At 49.9% G+C, this 18486-nt stretch overlaps 1 protein-coding gene across 1 annotated transcript in view; it reads right to left on the bottom strand.

The window, feature by feature from the left end:
* The window catches only part of NEK4 (NIMA related kinase 4), a 61950-nt gene that overhangs the window by 35999 nt on the left and 7465 nt on the right, over positions 1-18486 (bottom strand). Inside the window, exons 3-5 of the mRNA XM_068251872.1 lie at positions 15929-16126; positions 11258-11365; positions 9408-9562 (exon numbers count right to left, since the gene is read on the bottom strand). Of these exons, the coding sequence (XP_068107973.1) occupies positions 9408-9562; positions 11258-11365; positions 15929-16126 (461 nt within the window). The remainder of the gene's footprint in view (positions 1-9407; positions 9563-11257; positions 11366-15928; positions 16127-18486) is intronic.

The following is an 18486-nucleotide window of genomic DNA, read 5'->3' as shown; positions in this document are numbered from 1 at the left end:
CCCAAAAAACCCACAAACTTCCCCCGGAGTAAAACGCGGCATAAATTAATTTTTTTCCTATGTCGCTGCCACTTAGTAAAAGTCTGACAGATTTGACCGTTTTGGACTAGTCCATCTCCTCATGGGAAATCCTTCTCAGGAATTCCTTTATTCTTTACAAAAGCACTCCCTGGAAAGGATTTATACAAAGATGTCAGCCAGCTTCCCTACTCACTTGCCCACTATTTTGGCAGTTGAACTGAAAAACCTGCAGTTGTGTAAGTGCTTTTGTAAATAAACAACTGAGAATCCCCCACGAGGAGATGGACCAATCCTAAACCTGTCAGATCTGTCAAAATTTTCAGTACCCTACAGTAATTGACAGTAACATAGGAAAGAAAAATAGTTTATAGTGCTTTTTACTATGGGAAAAACATACAATTTATATGTATTTATTTTACATTTTAATTTTTTTTGTGATTGCTGTAGTGAAAATAGCATAATGAATAAAATAGCTTTTTTTTTTTACAAAATTAATTTATAGATTATTTAGTCAGTGTTTGCCCATTGTAAAATCTTTCCTCTCCCTGATTTACATTCTGACATTTATCACATGGTGACATCTGTTAGTTCTGCCAGGTGATCTGTGCAGCATGTTCGTTAAAGAGAATCTGTACTCTAATATTCTTACACTAAAAAGCACACCATTCTATTCCTTATTTTCTCCTGGGCCCCTCTGTGCTTTTTCTGCCACTCTCTGCTGCAATCCTGGCTTGTAATTAACAGTTTTAGGCAGTGTTTACAAACAAACTAACCAGCTTGTAATAGGATCACATATACAGAGTGTGTGAGTCATTCAGAGCCTGTAGGGGGCCTGCAGAGGGTGTGTATCGCTTCTATCCAATGACAAGCAGCCCTGCACATTCCACACATTCAAAGCCTTAGCCCGACAGACACGACAGGGGAAAGATACATTGATTTATTACAGAGACAGTGTAATTAGGAAAGGCTGCAGTAAGCCGGAGCACATTAGAACAGGCATAGGAACTTATAGAATAGAAGAACTAAGGCTGAAAAAATTGTTACAGAGTCTCTTTAAAGAGAAACTCCGACCAAGAATTGAACTTTATCCCAATCGGTAGCTGATACCCCCTTTTACATGAGAAATCTATTCCTTTTCATAAAAAGACCATCAGGGGGCGCTGTATGGCTGATATTGTGGTGAAACCCCCCCCCACTAGAAACTCTGAGGACCATGGTACTCCTGGCAGTTTCCTGCCTGTGAACCTCGTTGCATTGTGGGAAATAGCTGTTTACAGCTGTTTGCAACTGCCAAAAAAGCATGCAGCAGCTACATCACCTGCCAACAGTAAAAATGTCACCATGTAATAAATGTCAGTATGTAAATCAGGGAGAGGAAAGGTTTTACAATGGGCAAGCACTGACTAAATCATTTATACATAATTATTGTAACAATGAAGCACTTTTTTTATTACATCATTTTCACAGGAGTTCCTCTTTAATGAGAGTTGTATGCACTAGACAGTTGGGAAAAAGTCGTTATTTCCCGCAATGCAGTGAGGTTTACAGACAGGAAACTGACAGGACCATGGCCATGACATCACACTGTGGGAGGGGTCTCACCACAATATCAGCCACACCGACCCCCCTGATGATCCGTTTGGGAAAAGGAATAGATTTCTCATGGGAAAGGGGGTATCAGCTACTGATGGGGATGAAGTTCAGTCCTGGGTTAAACTTCCTCTGGCAAGCAGAATAACGTATGTAAAAACGCACAATGTGTAGAGCATAATGTACCGCATGTAATGTATTGCATTCAGTTCTAATCATCTGCAGTAAGGCTATTCTCACGCTATTCTGATTAGGCCAGTGTAGTGAGTACACCCCATGGTGGATGGATTATGGCTGCAGTGTGAGGAGGGGGGGGGGGGGGGGGGGGGAGGGACTAATCTCCTGTATTTGCCGCCTGTACCCTGTACTGGACGGGGCTGACAGCTGTAATGCCAAGTTGCCAGATGGCAGAGTGAATTACTTGTATAGATGGTTACTGGCTGGACGGGGTCTGCCTGGGCGAGTCACATACCACTGATGAGCCCGGCCAGAGGAAGTGACTAAAGACAATGAATGGCTGCTGTGTCTTCCATCTTCAGCTATGACGGAGGTAGGGATGGCCCAGCCTAGGAGAAGTCATGGAGAAGCATGTGACCAGTTTTATCAGCTGATAGATTTGTGAGGTTCTGATTTGCTGGTCCTGATTATGTGTTAAATCAGTCCTCACAGCAAATCAGGACCTTACAAATCTATCAGCTGATCAGACTGATCACATGCTTCTCCTAGGCTGGGTCATCCCTAGATGGAGGTAGTCAATTAATCAACAGGAAAGAGTTTTGCTTTATAACTTTGGATGGTGAACACTGCATGGCCCCGCCTCTGCTCCCTCCCCTGAATAATACCCCCACCTCCAGTGACACAGCATGGCCCCACCTCTGCTCCCTCCCTCCCCTGAATAATACCCCTGCCTCCAATGTCATTGCATAGTCCCACCTCTGCTCCCTCCCCTGAATAATACCCCCGCCTCCAATGACATTGCATAGTCCCACCTCTGCTCACTCCCCTGAATAATACCTCCGCCTCCAATGACATTGCATGGCCCCACCTCTGCTCCCTCCCCTGAATAATACCCCCTGCTTCCAGTGACATTGCATGGCCCCACCTCTGCTCCCTCCCCTGAATAATACCCCCACCTCCACTGACACAGCATGGCCCCACCTCTGCTCCCTCCCTCCCCTGAATAATACCCCTGCCTCCAATGTCACTGCATAGTCCCACCTCTGCTCCCTCCCCTGAATAATACCCCCGCCTCCAATGACATTGCATAGTCCCACCTCTGCTCACTCCCCTGAATAATACCTCCGCCTCCAATGACATTGCATGGCCCCACCTCTGCTCCCTCCCCTGAATAATACCCCCTGCTTCCAGTGACATTGCATGGCCCCACCTCTGCTCCCTCCCCTGAATAATACCCCCGCCTCCAGTGACACAGCATGGCCCCACCTCTGCTCCCTCCCCTGAATAATACCCCCGCCTCCAATGACATTGCATGGCCCCACCTCTGCTCACTCCCCTGAATAATACCCCCGCCTCCAATGACATTGCATGGCCCCACCTCTGCTCCCTCCCCTGAATAATACCCCCGCCTCCAGTGACATTGCATGGCCCCACCTCTGCTCACTCCCCTGAATAATACCCCCGCCTCCAATGACATTGCATGGACCCACCTCTGCTCCCTCCCCTGAATAATACCCCTGTCAGGAATATATTGGGGTGCTTATGATGTAAGGATAACAGGAACATATTCTTTCATTTTTCTGCCTGTGTTCCATGGAGGGAGCTGTTGCCTTTGATTGCTTGGGGCAAGGAAGTGGGTATTGTCTTGACCATATGAAGTGCTTTGAGTTTCTGCTAATGGGATTATCTGCCTGGCTTTTTGAACTCAGGAGACGGCCCATTGTTTCAATACACAAAGCAAAAGACACATGTCAGCTTGTGGTGAAGAAACGCAAACATACTGTAACGATTGTGGAACTTTCTCAGTGATCAGCGCACAACGCGTGCGCTGACACGGCAGAAATCCTCCACAAGCGTATATTTGCAGGCACCCAGCAAAAGGTGCTACGCACCTGTAGAGGGAAATTCCTGTCGGCAGATGGCGCTGGGGAGTGCAGAGGAACCAATCCTCTGTACCTCCACAAATGCCAGACAGGAATTGTACGAAGCGCAGAACGCAATCGCAAGAGAGGCGATTGCGAATGAGATTGAGCAAAGGGACAGGTTGTATGTGTGTGCGCCAATCCAGTCGCCACCCCGCGACCGCGCACACACAACAGCAGATATGAAATAGGAACGCGATCGCGAGAGGTGCGATCGCCAGACGTGACACAAGGCAGATCAGAATAGAATACGAGGGTAGCAAAGGCACAGCAAATAATACAATAAGGAGATATGGAAAATAACAAACGCTAGCTAACCGCGAACACCGCACTCATTCGCAACAGTGCACGCGGTTATGCGCGGTCTCCACGTGATAAGCACAATAGAGACAAGCACGCCTAACTAACCATCGACAGACAAACATGAAACAGAGGACGCGAGCGCTTGCTTAACGGTTACCTCACCGAGCCTCCAGCAAGCGTAGCAGAAAAGACAGACACACGAAAACAGGGACAAGCGAGAGGTAGGATCCACAGCACTAGCGAAAAGTGGCTAGCGTGATCCAGGTACAGAGTAGCAGAACAGAAGGATCCCCAGCGCTAGCGAAAAGTAGCTAGCGCGATCCCAGAAGACAGAACAGAAGGATCCCCAGCGCTAGCGAAAAGTAGCTAGCGCGATCCCAGGAGACAGAACAGAAGAGATAGCTGGTAGCAACCGCTGCACCAGCTATACTCCAAGAACAGAGATCAGAACCTTTTCCTGTCGACCACCTTTGGGACAGGACAATGGCAACAGGCAAGACAAGACAGAACAGGCAATACAGATAATACAACCTGACTGGGCTAGAAGGGGAGCCTAAAGCAACCCCCAGGAATTAACTATACTAGATAGCAATGGCTGACACTCCAGCAGTGTCCATCAGGAACAGACCATGGAAAGGAAATGACCAGCAAAGCCTTCTGGGAAACATAAAGCTCTTATAGTGCCAGTCATCAAAGAAGGCAGGTAGGGGATTTGCATAACGAATGTATGCAAATTCCCCAGCAAGAGAACAGACCAGAAGCTTGCAATGGAAAGACAGGTCTCTGTTCCAGAGACCTGCAGCCCACAGACTAGAGGAATGGACAAACAGCTGTCTGCTTGTGCAGCCAGCTGAGCGGATCATCACACATACCCTGTAAATTACATCTATGGGAAGGGGTTGGAAATCTCTGCAGACTTTAAAAACGGAGACAGGAAAAAGCCTTCATCAAGTTTTCACCTGGAGTTGAAAAGCCTCACTTAACAATCTCTTGATGTATAGACATTGTAACCTGGGGAAATTGGGCTAAGGAAGTCTTTTGTTGGGTGTGGGTACTATAGTGGATGTTGGATCTCTGGAAAAGGAATTGCTTTGAAATCTGTAAGTGTCAACAGGATATTTGTTGTTCTCAAGATTATGACAAGCGTTCGGTGATGTCACAAACGGGGAAAGTGCATTAGTTCCTGGGGGCTGGACATTAAATGCCCCAGGGGACACTTCGGACTATTTAAGCTGGCCCAGGACAGCCACCGGTATCTTCTCTTGGAGATAGCGCATAGCTAGAGATGATCTCGACTTCAGGTCGAACAAGCGGCATGCTCCTGCCGACAACGTTAAAACCTTCAAGTTGGTAACGTTTTTAATCCCCATTTTTATTTTTACGCAAATATCCGTGTATGTATCTTTGTAACTCTTAATTTTTTAACTTTTTTACTTTGTCTTTTTGTAATCTTTTGTATATATTAAGTTCTGCATTGTTCTATGTTTGTATGGACTATTAAATCGTTATTTAATAAGCTTGACTTCTGCCGTACTAAACTAACACTCATAGCCTAGAAGAGACTGCAGTGTAGCTGTGTATAAGTCCGTGCCTAATTGTATGCTTGAGCAACACTACCATATGAAATTGTAATTGCATTGTGTGTGGGGGCGTTTGTCATACGTTGGCCTAAAGCACGCAGCTGACCCAACGTACGAAACGCCAGTGCGAGTAGCTAACAGTATCGTTCGGAACGACTGTTAGTGGTTTTGCTGCACGACAGTGTAACTTGCATTACAAGTCAGTGTCTGATTGTGCTGTGTTACTGTACAACTGTACTGTGTGTGTGGGTGTGTGGCGTTCTCGTATTCGGCCTAAGCGCAAAGCTGACCCAAATACGAAAACGCAGTTTGCGTGTTGAGCCCTCGACAGGGGGACGTGTCTAGCAACGCTAGTGGTGGCAGTGGGAAGTGTTTGAGGGGTCCCAGCCTTGTTTGTAGCTTAAAGTGAACCAGAGACGAAGCACCCTCATGTATTTTACCATAGAAATCAGTGGGAACATTAGAGAAAACACCTACCCTGCCCTCTGTTTCATCCTCACTGCTAAAAGTGTCTGTTATCTAGCTGAGATAAGAATCCCGGACTGTGCATTGAGTCTGGCTTTGCTATAATGACTCAGCTATAATGATTTCTGAGCAAAGCCAGCAGGGGGCAGGCTTGGACTTGAAAAGACACAAAAGAACACAGTCTAAGCTATAATCTTTCTGTAGCAAAGCCAGCCGACTGCTTAGTCGGGATTCTTATCTTAGAGGTGATAATAGGCAAATTAAACAGAGAACAATGTAACAAAGAGCAGATTAGGTGTTTACTGTCATGTTCCCATTGATTTATAAGGTAAAATACATGAGGGTGCTTCATCTCTGGTTCTCTTTAAATAAGGCTGTTCCCCGCTTAATCTGGTCAAACCCGCAGTTGGGAACCGTATACGCAGGCGTGCCGGTTCCTGACAACCCCTGCCTCCAATGACATTGCATGGCCCCACCTCTGCTCCCTCCCCTGAATAATACCCCCGTCTCCAGTGACACAGCATGGCCCCACCTCTGCTCCCTCCCTCCCCTGAATAATACCCCTGCCTCCAATGTCATTGCATAGTCCCACCTCTGCTCACTCCCCTGAATAATACCCCCGCCTCCAATGACATTGCATAGTCCCACCTCTGCTCACTCCCCTGAATAATACCCCCGCCTCCAATGACATTGCATGGCCCCACCTCTGCTCCCTCCCTCCCCTGAATAATACCCCCTGCTTCCAGTGACACTGCATGGTCCCACCTCTGCTCCCTCCCCTGAATAATACCCCCTGCTTCCAGTGACACTGCATGGCCCCACCTCTGCTCCCTCCCCTGAATAATACCCCCTGCTTCCAGTGACACTGCATGGTCCCACCTCTGCTCCCTCCCCTGAATAATACCCCCTGCTTCCAGTGACACTGCATGGTCCCACCTCTGCTCCCTCCCCTGAATAATACACCCTGCCACCAGTGACATTGCATGGTCCCACCTCTGCTCCCTCCCCTGAATAATACCCCCTGCTTCCAGTGACACTGCATGGTCCCACCTCTGCTCCCTCCCCTGAATAATACACCTCCGCCTCCAATGACATTGCATGGCCCCACCTCTGCTCCCTCCCCTGAATAATACCCCCTGCTTCCAGTGACATTGCATGGCCCCACCTCTGCTCCCTCCCCTGAATAATACCCCCGCCTCCAGTGACACTGCATGGCCCCACCTCTGCTCCATCCCCTGAATAATACCCCCGCCTCCAGTGACACTGCATGGCCCCACATCTGCTCCCTCCCCTGAATAATACCCCCACCTCCAGTGACATTGCATGGCCCCACCTCTGCTCCCTACCCTGAATAATACCCCCGCCTCCAGTGACATTGCTTGGTCCCACCTCTGCTCCCTCCCCTGAATAATACCCCTGCCTCCAATGACATTGCATGGCCCCACCTCTGCTCCCTCCCCTGAATAATACGCCCGCCTCCAATGACATTGCATGGCCCCACCTCTGCTCCCTCCCCTGAAAAATACCCCCTGCCTCCAGTGACATTGCATGGTCCCACCTCTGCTCCCTCCCCTGAATAATACCCCCTGCCTCCAGTGACACTGCATGGCCACACCTCTGCTTCCTCCCCTGAATAATAGCCTCCACCCCCAGGGGCACTGCATGGCCCCACCTCTGCTCCCTCCCCTGAATAATACCCCCGCCTCCAGTGACACTGCATGGCCCCACCTCTGCTCCCTCCCCTGAATAATACCCCCTGCTTCCAGTGACACTGCATGGTCCCACCTCTGCTCCCTCCCCTGAATAATACACCCTGCCTCCAGTGACATTGCATGGTCCCACCTCTGCTCCCTCCCCTGAATAATACCCCCTGCTTCCAGTGACACTGCATGGTCCCACCTCTGCTCCCTCCCCTGAATAATACACCCTGCCTCCAGTGACACTGCATGGCCCCACCTCTGCTCACTCCCCTGAATAATACCCCCCCCTCCAATGACATTGCATGGTCCCACCTCTGCTCCCTCCCCTGAATAATACCCCCTGCTTCCAGTGACATTGCATGGCCCCACCTCTGCTCACTCCCCTGAATAATACCCCCACCTCCAATGACATTGCATGGTCCCACCTCTGCTCACTCCCCTGAATAATACCCCTGCTTCCAGTGACACTACATGGTCCCACCTCTGCTCCCTCCCCTGAATAATACCCCCTGCTTCCAGTGACATTGCATGGCCCCACCTCTGCTCACTCCCCTGAATAATACCCCCACCTCCAATGACATTGCATGGTCCCACCTCTGCTCACTCCCCTGAATAATACCCCCTGCTTCCAGTGACACTGCATGGCCCCACCTCTGCTCCCTCCCCTGAATAATACCCCTGCTTCCAGTGACACTACATGGTCCCACCTCTGCTCCCTCCCCTGAATAATACCCCCTGCTTCCAGTGACACTGCATGGCCCCACCTCTGCTCACTCCCCTGAATAATACCCCCTGCTTCCAGTGACACTGCATGGCCCCACCTCTGCTCACTCCCCTGAATAATGCCCCCGCCTCCAGTGACACTGCATGGCCCCACCTCTGCTCCCTCCCCTGAATAATACCCCCGCCTCCAGTGACACTACATGGCCCCACCTCTGCTCCCTCCCCTGAATAATACCCCCGCCTTCAGTGAACACTGCATGGCCCCACCTCTGCTTCCTCCCCTGAATAATACCCCTGCCTCCAGTGACACTTCATGGCCCCACCTCTGCTCCCTCACCTGAATAATACCCCCGCCTTCAGTGACACATGGCCCCACCTCTGCTCCCTCCCCTGAATAATACCCCCTGCTTCCAGTGACACATGGCCCCACCTCTGCTCCCTCCCCTGAATAATACCCCCGCCTCCAGTGACACATGGCCCCACCTCTGCTCCCTCACCTGAATAATACCCCCGCCTCCAGTGACACATGGCCCCACCTCTGCTCCCTCCCCTGAATAATACCCCCTGCTTCCAGTGACACATGGCCCCACCTCTGCTCCCTCCCCTGAATAATACCCCCGCCTCCAGTGACACATGGCCCCACCTCTGCTCCCTCACCTGAATAATACCCCCGCCTCCAGTGACACATGGCCCCACCTCTGCTCCCTCCCCTGAATAATACCCCCTGCTTCCAGTGACACATGGCCCCACTTCTGCTCCCTCCCCTGAATAATACCCCCTGCTTCCAGTGACACTACATGGCCCCACCCAGGCAGAATACTATTGGTCTGTTTTCTAGCTGCATACATTGCTGCATGGACCGGGATTGATTAGCGTCCCGTATTCCCCGTGTGACGCCCTCCCGCTGCTGTCACTGGAGCACTTACAGCTTGGTGTTCTTCAGAAACAGAGCGATGTGCTCCTTGATGTAGGAATTGCGCAGGATCTGCCGCACTGTCGGCCTCTTCTCCGGCTGCCGGCTCAGCATCTCTCCAATCAGATCGCCCAGCTCAGCACTGTAATCTTTCGGCATCGGAGGCAGCTGGAGGGGGAGGGGATTACAGCATATAAATGCGGGCTATACGTCTGCTCTATGACATCACATTATCTGTATAAATGATGGACGCTGGCATAAATCAGAAGAGCAGCGTATACATGCATAAAACACAGAGGCGCAGCTAGAAAGTTTTGGTTGACCCCCCCCCCCCCCCCCCCCTAAATGTAAAATGAGAACGTCTCCTTTGTGCCGCCTCCCCCAATTTTAGGTAGGCAGAGGTGCCCCCCAGTATTAGGTGAGGCTCGGGTACAAAACACAACCTTGCCTAAGAGGAGAGAAGCCTCTGGACGCTGCAGCGGCTCCCCACACTGTCCCCGGGTGCCGTGTGCGGACCCAGAGAAGGTAACAGACAAGAGCTTGCCAATAGGAACATCAGAGCCACTCCTCTTCAGGCATGTCAGGCAGCTGTACTGCACCTGCGCGAGTATGGCTGCGTCTGGCCAGTAAGCCGGAACCGCTCCTGCTGTGCTACTGAGGAGGCATGGCCGTGCCAGAAGAGGAGCGTGACCCTGATGTTCCGGAGGGTACCAGGCAGAGGCGGAGCTCCAGAGGACAGCCTGGTCTTACAGAGGCTTCCCTTTCCTTACATAAGTATTGGATTTTTCACCAGAGGTTCATCTCAGGTTTGCTTTAAAGGGAACCTAAACCCTAGGGAAAAAATGAGTTTCACTTACCTGGGGCTTTTAGCAGCCCCCTGCTGTGCCCTCGAAGTCACTCCTGGATGCTCTGGTCCCCCACCGCCAGCTAGTTTCGTTTTTACCGACTCTGAGTCGGACGGCCGCCATGCGTATCATTACAAGCGTTACAGCGGTAACATGACGCTATAGCGGGTGTCAACGTGTACAAATATACGTGTTGACACCCGCTATAGTGTCCTGTTACCACGGTAACACGTGTAATGATACGCGTGGCAGCCTGCTGACTCCAAGTGGCAAAAACAACACGACAGGGGGACCAGAGGATCCAGGAGTGACTTCAAGGGCACAGCAGGGGGCTGCTAAAAGCCCCAGGTAATTGAAACTCATTTTCTCCCTAGGGTTTAGGTTCCCATTAAGTAGCCCTCCAGTAACGCTAGCCAGAGGTACAACCCCCCCCCCAGGTGGCATCTCCCAGTATGGGTAGCCAAAAGTAGCCCCTACTATAGGTCAGAAGAATTTCCCCTAGCATAGGTAGTTCGATGTAGCCCCCAGTATAGGTCGCCAGAGTGCCCCCCCCCCCCAGTATTGGTAGTCAGATGCAGCTCCCAGTATAGGTCGCCAGAGTGCCCCCCAGTATAGGTAGTTAGATGCAGCTCCCAGTAAAGGTATCCACCAATATAGGTAACCAGCTCTGGTCTAGTCAGTGGAAACAACGAGAGGTTGATAATGTATGGAATTTACAATTACGTAATCAGATGACCAATGCTTAACTATGTTGTTAGATATTTTTTATGTTATTTGAATATTTGTAATAATCCTGTTTTTTTTTTTTTTTTTTATTTAAAAGGATTCTGGTCTAATACTCTAGTTATTTCATTGGAGGTGTCTGTGATGCTACGAATACAAATGTTGGTATGACAGTGGCTGAGAGCCCATCTGACCGACCCTAGAAGAATTGAAGCTTAATTGAGTCTAGTATCCTCCATCGTTGGTTCACCAATTTCTGGCACTAACAGCTGTGATGTGAGCAGTGGGTTATTACCTTCCCTTCAATGATGCGATACACCAAGGAGTTCATGTCTTTCGCATTGAATGCGTGTTTGAGCGTGGCAATCTCGTACACACAGCATCCCAGGGCCCACACGTCAGACTACGGAAATACAGAGATACTCCTGTTATTTACAGGAAAGCAAACGAACTTAAGAAACTAACACATAACTGTATCTTACGGAGTGACAATAACATGAACATGCAGTTCTATAAGCCAATGTAACCAATCAGCAAAGTTAACAATGCAAAAAACATTGCATTACAACTGACGAACGTGACGGACTAAGCACCGCTGTCCCCCCGAATGTAAATGTTCCCAGCTGGTGCCCCTGAACTCAAATCTCACCTGACCCAGCTGCTGCCAGTCCTGGTCTCTTCAGCTGTCTCCAGGCACATGTGTGTGACATCACACGGGTGTCGCATGCTATACGTACTCGGTGTAATGGTAGTGCTTGGGGGAGATTACAATGCACCGGCACTGGGGAAGGGGAATAACATTTGGAAAGCGGGCGTAATCAGCAAAATGCTGAAATCCATTGGGAATAGGCCTGCGGTTTATGGGCGGCCAACACAACTCTCTCTGATCAGATTCAACCAGAGAGATCTGTTTCTTGATCGATCTGCCCGGGACTGGCAGTGTACACACAATTATCTCATAGAGGCCCTGATGCACTGAATGGCAGCAGAGTCATTGTGCGCAGGCTTGTGTAGTATGGGATGCACTGTCTGCGCAGGCTTGTGTAGTATGGGATGCAATGTCTGCGCAGGCTTGTGTAGTATGCGATGCACTGTCTGCGCAGGCTTGTGTAGTATGCGTTGCACTGTCTGCGCAGGCTTGTGTAGTATGCGTTGCACTGTCTGCGCAGGCTTGTGTAGTATGCGTTGCACTGTCTGCGCAGGCTTGTGTAGTATGCGATGCACTGTCTGCGCAGGCTTGTGTAGTATGCGATGCACTGTCTGCGCAGGCTTGAGTAGTATGCGATGCAATGTCTGCGCAGGCTTGTGTAGTATGCGTTGCACTGTCTGCGCAGGCTTGTGTAGTACGCGATGCACTGTCTGCGCAGGCTTGTGTAGTATGCGATGCACTGTCTGCGCAGGCTTGTGTAGTATGGGATGCACTGTCTGCGCAGGCTTGTGTAGTATGGGATGCAATGTCTGCGCAGGCTTGTGTACTATGCGATGCACTGTCTGCGCAGGCTTGTGTAGTATGCGATGCACTGTCTGCGCAGGCTTGTGTAGTATGCGATGCATTGTCTGCGCAGGCTTGTGTAGTATGCGATGCACTGTCTGCGCAGGCATGTGTAGTATGCGATGCACTGTCTGCGCAGGCTTGTGTAGTATGCGTTGCACTGTCTGCGCAGGCTTGTGTAGTATGCGATGCACTGTCTGCGCAGGCTTGTGTAGTATGCGATGCACTGTCTGCGCAGGCATGTGTAGTATGCGATGCACTGTCTGCGCAGGCTTGTGTAGTATGCGATGCACTGTCTGCGCAGGCTTGTGTAGTATGCGATGCACTGTCTGCGCAGGCATGTGTAGTACGCTTTGCACTGTCTGCGCAGGCTTGTGTAGTATGGGATGCGCTGTCTGCGCAGGCTTGTGTAGTATGGGATGCGCTGTCTGCGCAGGCTTGTGTAGTACGCTTTGCACTGTCTGCGCAGGCTTGTGTAGTATGCGATGCACTGTCTGCGCAGGCTTGTGTAGTATGCGATGCACTGTCTGCGCAGGCTTGTGTAGTATGCGATGCACTGTCTGCGCAGGCTTGTGTAGTATGCGATGCACTGTCTGCGCAGGCATGTGTAGTATGCGATGCACTGTCTGCGCAGGCTTGTGTAGTATGCGATGCACTGTCTGCGCAGGCTTGTGTAGTATGCGATGCACTGTCTGCGCAGGCTTGTGTAGTATGCGATGCACTGTCTGCGCAGGCTTGTGTAGTATGCGATGCACTGTCTGCGCAGGCTTGTGTAGTATGCGTTGCACTGTCTGCGCAGGCTTGTGTAGTATGCGTTGCACTGTCTGCGCAGGCTTGTGTAGTATGCGATGCACTGTCTGCGCAGGCTTGTGTAGTATGCGATGCACTGTCTGCGCAGGCTTGAGTAGTATGCGATGCAATGTCTGCGCAGGCTTGTGTAGTATGCGTTGCACTGTCTGCGCAGGCTTGTGTAGTACGCGATGCACTGTCTGCGCAGGCTTGTGTAGTACGCGATGCACTGTCTGCGCAGGCTTGTGTAGTATGCGATGCAATGTCTGCGCAGGCTTGTGTAGTATGCGTTGTACTGTCTGCGCAGGCTTATGTAGTATGCGTTGCACTGTCTGCAAAGGCTTGTGTAGTATGCGATGCACTGTCTGCGCAGGCTTGTGTAGTACGCTTTGCACTGTCTGCGCAGGCTTGTGTAGTATGCGATGCACTGTCTGCGCAGGCTTGTGTAGTATGGGATGCAATGTCTGCGCAGGCTTGTGTAGTATGCGATGCACTGTCTGCGCAGGCTTGTGTAGTATGGGATGCAATGTCTGCGCAGGCTTGTGTAGTATGGGATGCACTGTCTGCGCAGGCTTGTGCAGAATGCGTTGCACTGTCTGCGCAGGCTTGTGTAGTATGCGATGCACTGTCTGCGCAGGCTTGTGTAGTATGCGATGCACTGTCTGCGCAGGCTTGTGTAGTACGCTTTGCACTGTCTGCGCAGGCTTGTGTATTATGCGTTGCACTGTCTGCACAGGCTTGTGTAGCATGCGATGCACTGTCTGCGCAGGCTTGTGTAGTATGGGATGCGCTGTCTGCGCAGGCTTGTGTAGTACGCTTTGCACTGTCTGCGCAGGCTTGTGTAGTATGCGATGCACTGTCTGCGCAGGCTTGTGTAGTATGCGATGCACTGTCTGCGCAGGCTTGTGTAGTATGCGATGCACTGTCTGCGCAGGCTTGTGTAGTATGCGATGCACTGTCTGCGCAGGCTTATGTAGTATGCGATGCACTGTCTGCGCAGGCTTGTGTAGTATGCGATGCACTGTCTGCGCAGGCTTGTGTAGTATGCGATGCACTGTCTGCGCAGGCTTGTGTAGTATGCGATGCACTGTCTGCGCAGGCTTGTGTAGTATGCGATGCACTGTCTGCGCAGGCTTGTGTAGTATGCGATGCACTGTCTGCGCAGGCTTGTGTAGTATGCGATGCACTGTCTGCGCAGGCTTGTGTAGTATGCGATGCACTGTCTGCGCAGGCTTGTGTAGTATGCGATGCACTGTCTGCGCAGGCTTGTGTAGTATGCGATGCACTGTCTGCGCAGGCTTGTGTAGTATGCGATGCACTGTCTGCGCAGGCTTGTGTAGTATGCGATGCACTGTCTGCGCAGGCTTGTGTAGTATGCGTTGTAGTGTCTGCACAGGCTTGTGTAGTATGCGATGCACTGTCTGCACAGGCTTGTGTAGTATGCGATGCACTGTCTGCGCAGGCTTGTGTAGTATGCGATGCACTGTCTGCGCAGGCTTGTGTAGTATGCGTTGTAGTGTCTGCACAGGCTTGTGTAGTATGCGATGCACTGTCTGCGCAGGCTTGTGTAGTATGCGATGCACTGTCTGCGCAGGCTTGTGTAGTATGCGATGCACTGTCTGCGCAGGCTTGTGTAGTATGCGATGCACTGTCTGCGCAGGCTTGTGTAGTATGCGATGCACTGTCTGCGCAGGCTTGTGTAGTATGCGTTGTAGTGTCTGCACAGGCTTGTGTAGTATGCGATGCACTGTCTGCACAGGCTTGTGTAGTATGCGATGCACTGTCTGCGCAGGCTTGTGTAGTACGCGATGCAATGTCTGCGCAGGCTTGTGTAGTATGCGTTGCACTGTCTGCGCAGGCTTGTGTAGCATACAGCCCGATGTATAATAATGCCGTACTGAAAAACAACTAGGGAAGGCCGTGTGCCTCTAAAAAGAGGAGAGCAAAAGTAACTGAAAGGATTCTATCCTGAGGGGGAGGGGCCTGCACAAGAATATGGAAGAACAATACAAACATTCAGGCATTTGATTACCGTCACGAGAGACAAAACAGAAGCTGAACGGTATAAATTAAATTTTGAACATTTATTAGACAATTAGCTTAGAAGGCCATAAAACCATTTATCAAAAACCCAAACCGCTATCAACAGCACCCACCCAAAACAACATACACCTAGGTATACCCCGCCACCTATCTACTAAGCCTGAAGCCCCCCTTAACACCTGCAGCCAAAACTTGCCAGACCCAAATGACCAGACAAGAATGCGTGTCCCCAGTCTTGGTTCGTGTCAGCGAAAAGTCCATGGACCATGCAATATTCACAAGACAATATTGGATAGATCAATAGCTAGATAGTATGTACAGTATATCTAGTGTTGGCTGTTATCAGCAAGTCCATAGACCACAGTGTTCTCCCCAGGCTTTTTTAGCCAGGTGCTCCACCCGGCAAGTTTTGGTGAGCACCCGGCTGTCATCAGCTCACCTCCTCCTGTGCTGTGAGCAGAGTTGTGCACAGAAGCACCGGCTCAGCATTCTCTCATCTCGCCCCGCCCGGCTACTTTTTCATGCCAACCGGCTGGAAAAAAATCTCTGGGTAGAACACTGGACCATATACTATTCACGGAACGATGTGTCTGACCAATTAGTGGCTTCCGTATGATGATGGAGAGATTAGCAGAGTATTACCTTGTAGTTGTAGGGTTTATTAGAGAAGAGCTCGGGGCTCATGTAATAGGGGGTCCCGATGAGAGTGCTGGCCATATCATACTGGCTGTCCAGTACTCTGGCTATTCCCAGATCTCCCACCTTGATGATGTTGGACTTGGTCAGGAAGATGTTCTGCGTTTTCAGGTCTCGATGCATAACGTGCAGATCGTGCAAATACTGCAGAGAGAAGCAACAGCATTAAAGAGGCCCTGTAGTGACATATAGCAGAATGCAGTAAAGAGTCCCTGTAGTGACACATAGCAGAGTGCAGTAAAGAGGCCCTGTAGTGACATATAGTAGAATGCAGTAAAGAGGCCCTGTAGTGACATATAGCAGAATGCAGTAAAGAGGCCCTGTGGTGACATATAGCAGAATGCAGTAAAGAGGCCCTGTAGTGACATATAGCAGAATGCAGTAAAGAGGCCCTGTAGTGACATATAGCAGGATGCAGTAAAGAGGCCCTGTAGTGACATATAGCAGGATGCAGTAAAGAGGCCCTGTAGTGACATATAGCAGAATGCAGTAAAGAGGCCCTGTAGTGACATATAGCAGGATGCAGTAAAGAAGCCCTGTAGTGACATATAGTAGAATGCAGTAAAGAGGCCCTGTAGTGACATATAGTAGAATGCAGTAAAGAGGCCCTGTAGTGACATATAGTAGAATGCAGGAAGGAGGCCCTGTAGTGACATATAGCAGAATGCAGTAAAGAGGCCCTGTAGTGACATATGGCAGAATGCAGTAAAGAGGCCCTGTAGTGACATATAGTAGAATGCAGTAAGGAGGCCCTGTAGTGACATATAGTAGAATGCAGTAAAGAGGCCCTGTAGTGACATATAGTAGAATGCAGGAAGGAGGCCCTGTAGTGACATATAGCAGAATGCAGTAAAGAGGCCCTGTAGTGACATATGGCAGAATGCAGTAAAGAGGCCCTGTAGTGACATATAGTAGAATGCAGTAAGGAGGCCCTGTAGTGACATATAGTAGAATGCAGTAAAGAGGCCCTGTAGTGAGATGTAGCAGAATGCAGTAAAGAGGCCCTCTAGTGACATATAGCAGAATGCAGTAAAGAGGCCCTGTAGTGACATATAGCAGAATGCAGTAAGGAGGCCCTGTAGTGACATATAGCAGAATGCAGTAAAGAGGCCCTGTAGTGACATATAGCAGGATGCAGTAAAGAGGCCCTGTAGTGACATATAGCAGAATGCAGTAAAGAGGCCCTGTAGTGACATATGGCAGAATGCAGTAAAGAGGCCCTGTAGTGACATATAGTAGAATGCAGTAAGGAGGCCCTGTAGTGACATATAGCAGAATGCAGTAAAGAGGCCCTTTAGTGACATATAGCAGGATGCAGTAAAGAGGCCCTGTAGTGACATATAGCAGAATGCAGTAAAGAGGCCCTGTAGTGTCATATAGCAGAATGCAGTAAAGAGGCCCTGTAGTGGCATATAGCAGAATGCAGTAAAGAGGCTCTGTAGTGACACATAGCAGAATGCAGTAAAGAGGCCCTGTAGTGACATATAGCAGAATGCAGTAAAGAGGCCCTGTAGTGACATATAGCAGAATGCAGTAAAGAGGCCCTGTAGTGACATATAGCAGAGTTCAGTAAAGAGGCCCTGTAGTGACATAGAGCAGAATGCAGTAAAGAGGCCCTGTAGTGACATATAGCAGAATGCAGTAAAGAGGCCCTGTAGTGACATATAGCAGGATGCAGTAAAGAGGCCCTGTAGTGACATATAGCAGAATGCAGTAAAGATTCCCTGTAGTGACATATAGCAGAATGTAGTAAAGAGGCCCTGTAGGGACATATAGTAGAATGCAGTAAAGAGATCCTGTAGTGACATATAGCAGAATGCAGTAAAGAGGCCTGTAGTGACATATAGCAGAATGCAGTAAAGAGGCGCTGTAGTGACATATAGCAGAATGCAGTAAAGAGGCCCTGTAGTGACATATAGCAGAATGCAGTAAAGAGGCCCTGTAGTGTCATATAGCAGAATGCAGTAAAGAGGTCCTGTAGTGACATATATCAGAATGCAGTAAAGAGGCCCTGTAGTGACATATAGCAGAATGCAGTAAAGAGGCCCTGTAGTGACATATAGCAGAATGCAGTAAAGTGGCCCTGTAGTGACATATAGCAGAATGCAGTAAAGAGACTTGGACGCTGTGCTGTATACACAGAGACCTCCTCCTGCCAGTACAAGATAAGCGAGGCAAAGTCTTGGCTGCTGTGCTATAACCACAGAGACCTCCTCCCACCAGTACAAGATAAGCAAAGCAAAGACTTAGCTGCTGTGCTGTAACCACAGAGACCTCCTCCCGCCAGTACAAGATAAGCAAAGCAAAGACTTGGCTGCTGTGCTGTAACCACAGAGACCTCCTCCCGCCAGTACAAGATAAGCAAAGCAAACACTTGGACGCTGTGCTGTATACACAGAGACCTCCTCCTGCCAGTACAAGATAAGCAAAGCAAAGACTTGGCTGCTGTGCTGTAACCACAGAGACCTCCTCCTGCCAGTATGTGGATGTTCACAATTCAGTCA

The sequence above is a fragment of the Hyperolius riggenbachi genome, chromosome 9 (assembly GCF_040937935.1).
Source record: "Hyperolius riggenbachi isolate aHypRig1 chromosome 9, aHypRig1.pri, whole genome shotgun sequence".
NCBI lineage: Eukaryota > Metazoa > Chordata > Amphibia > Anura > Hyperoliidae > Hyperolius > Hyperolius riggenbachi.
Note: the sequence above shows the minus strand (reverse complement) of the source record. Positions and strands in the feature narration are given on the sequence as shown.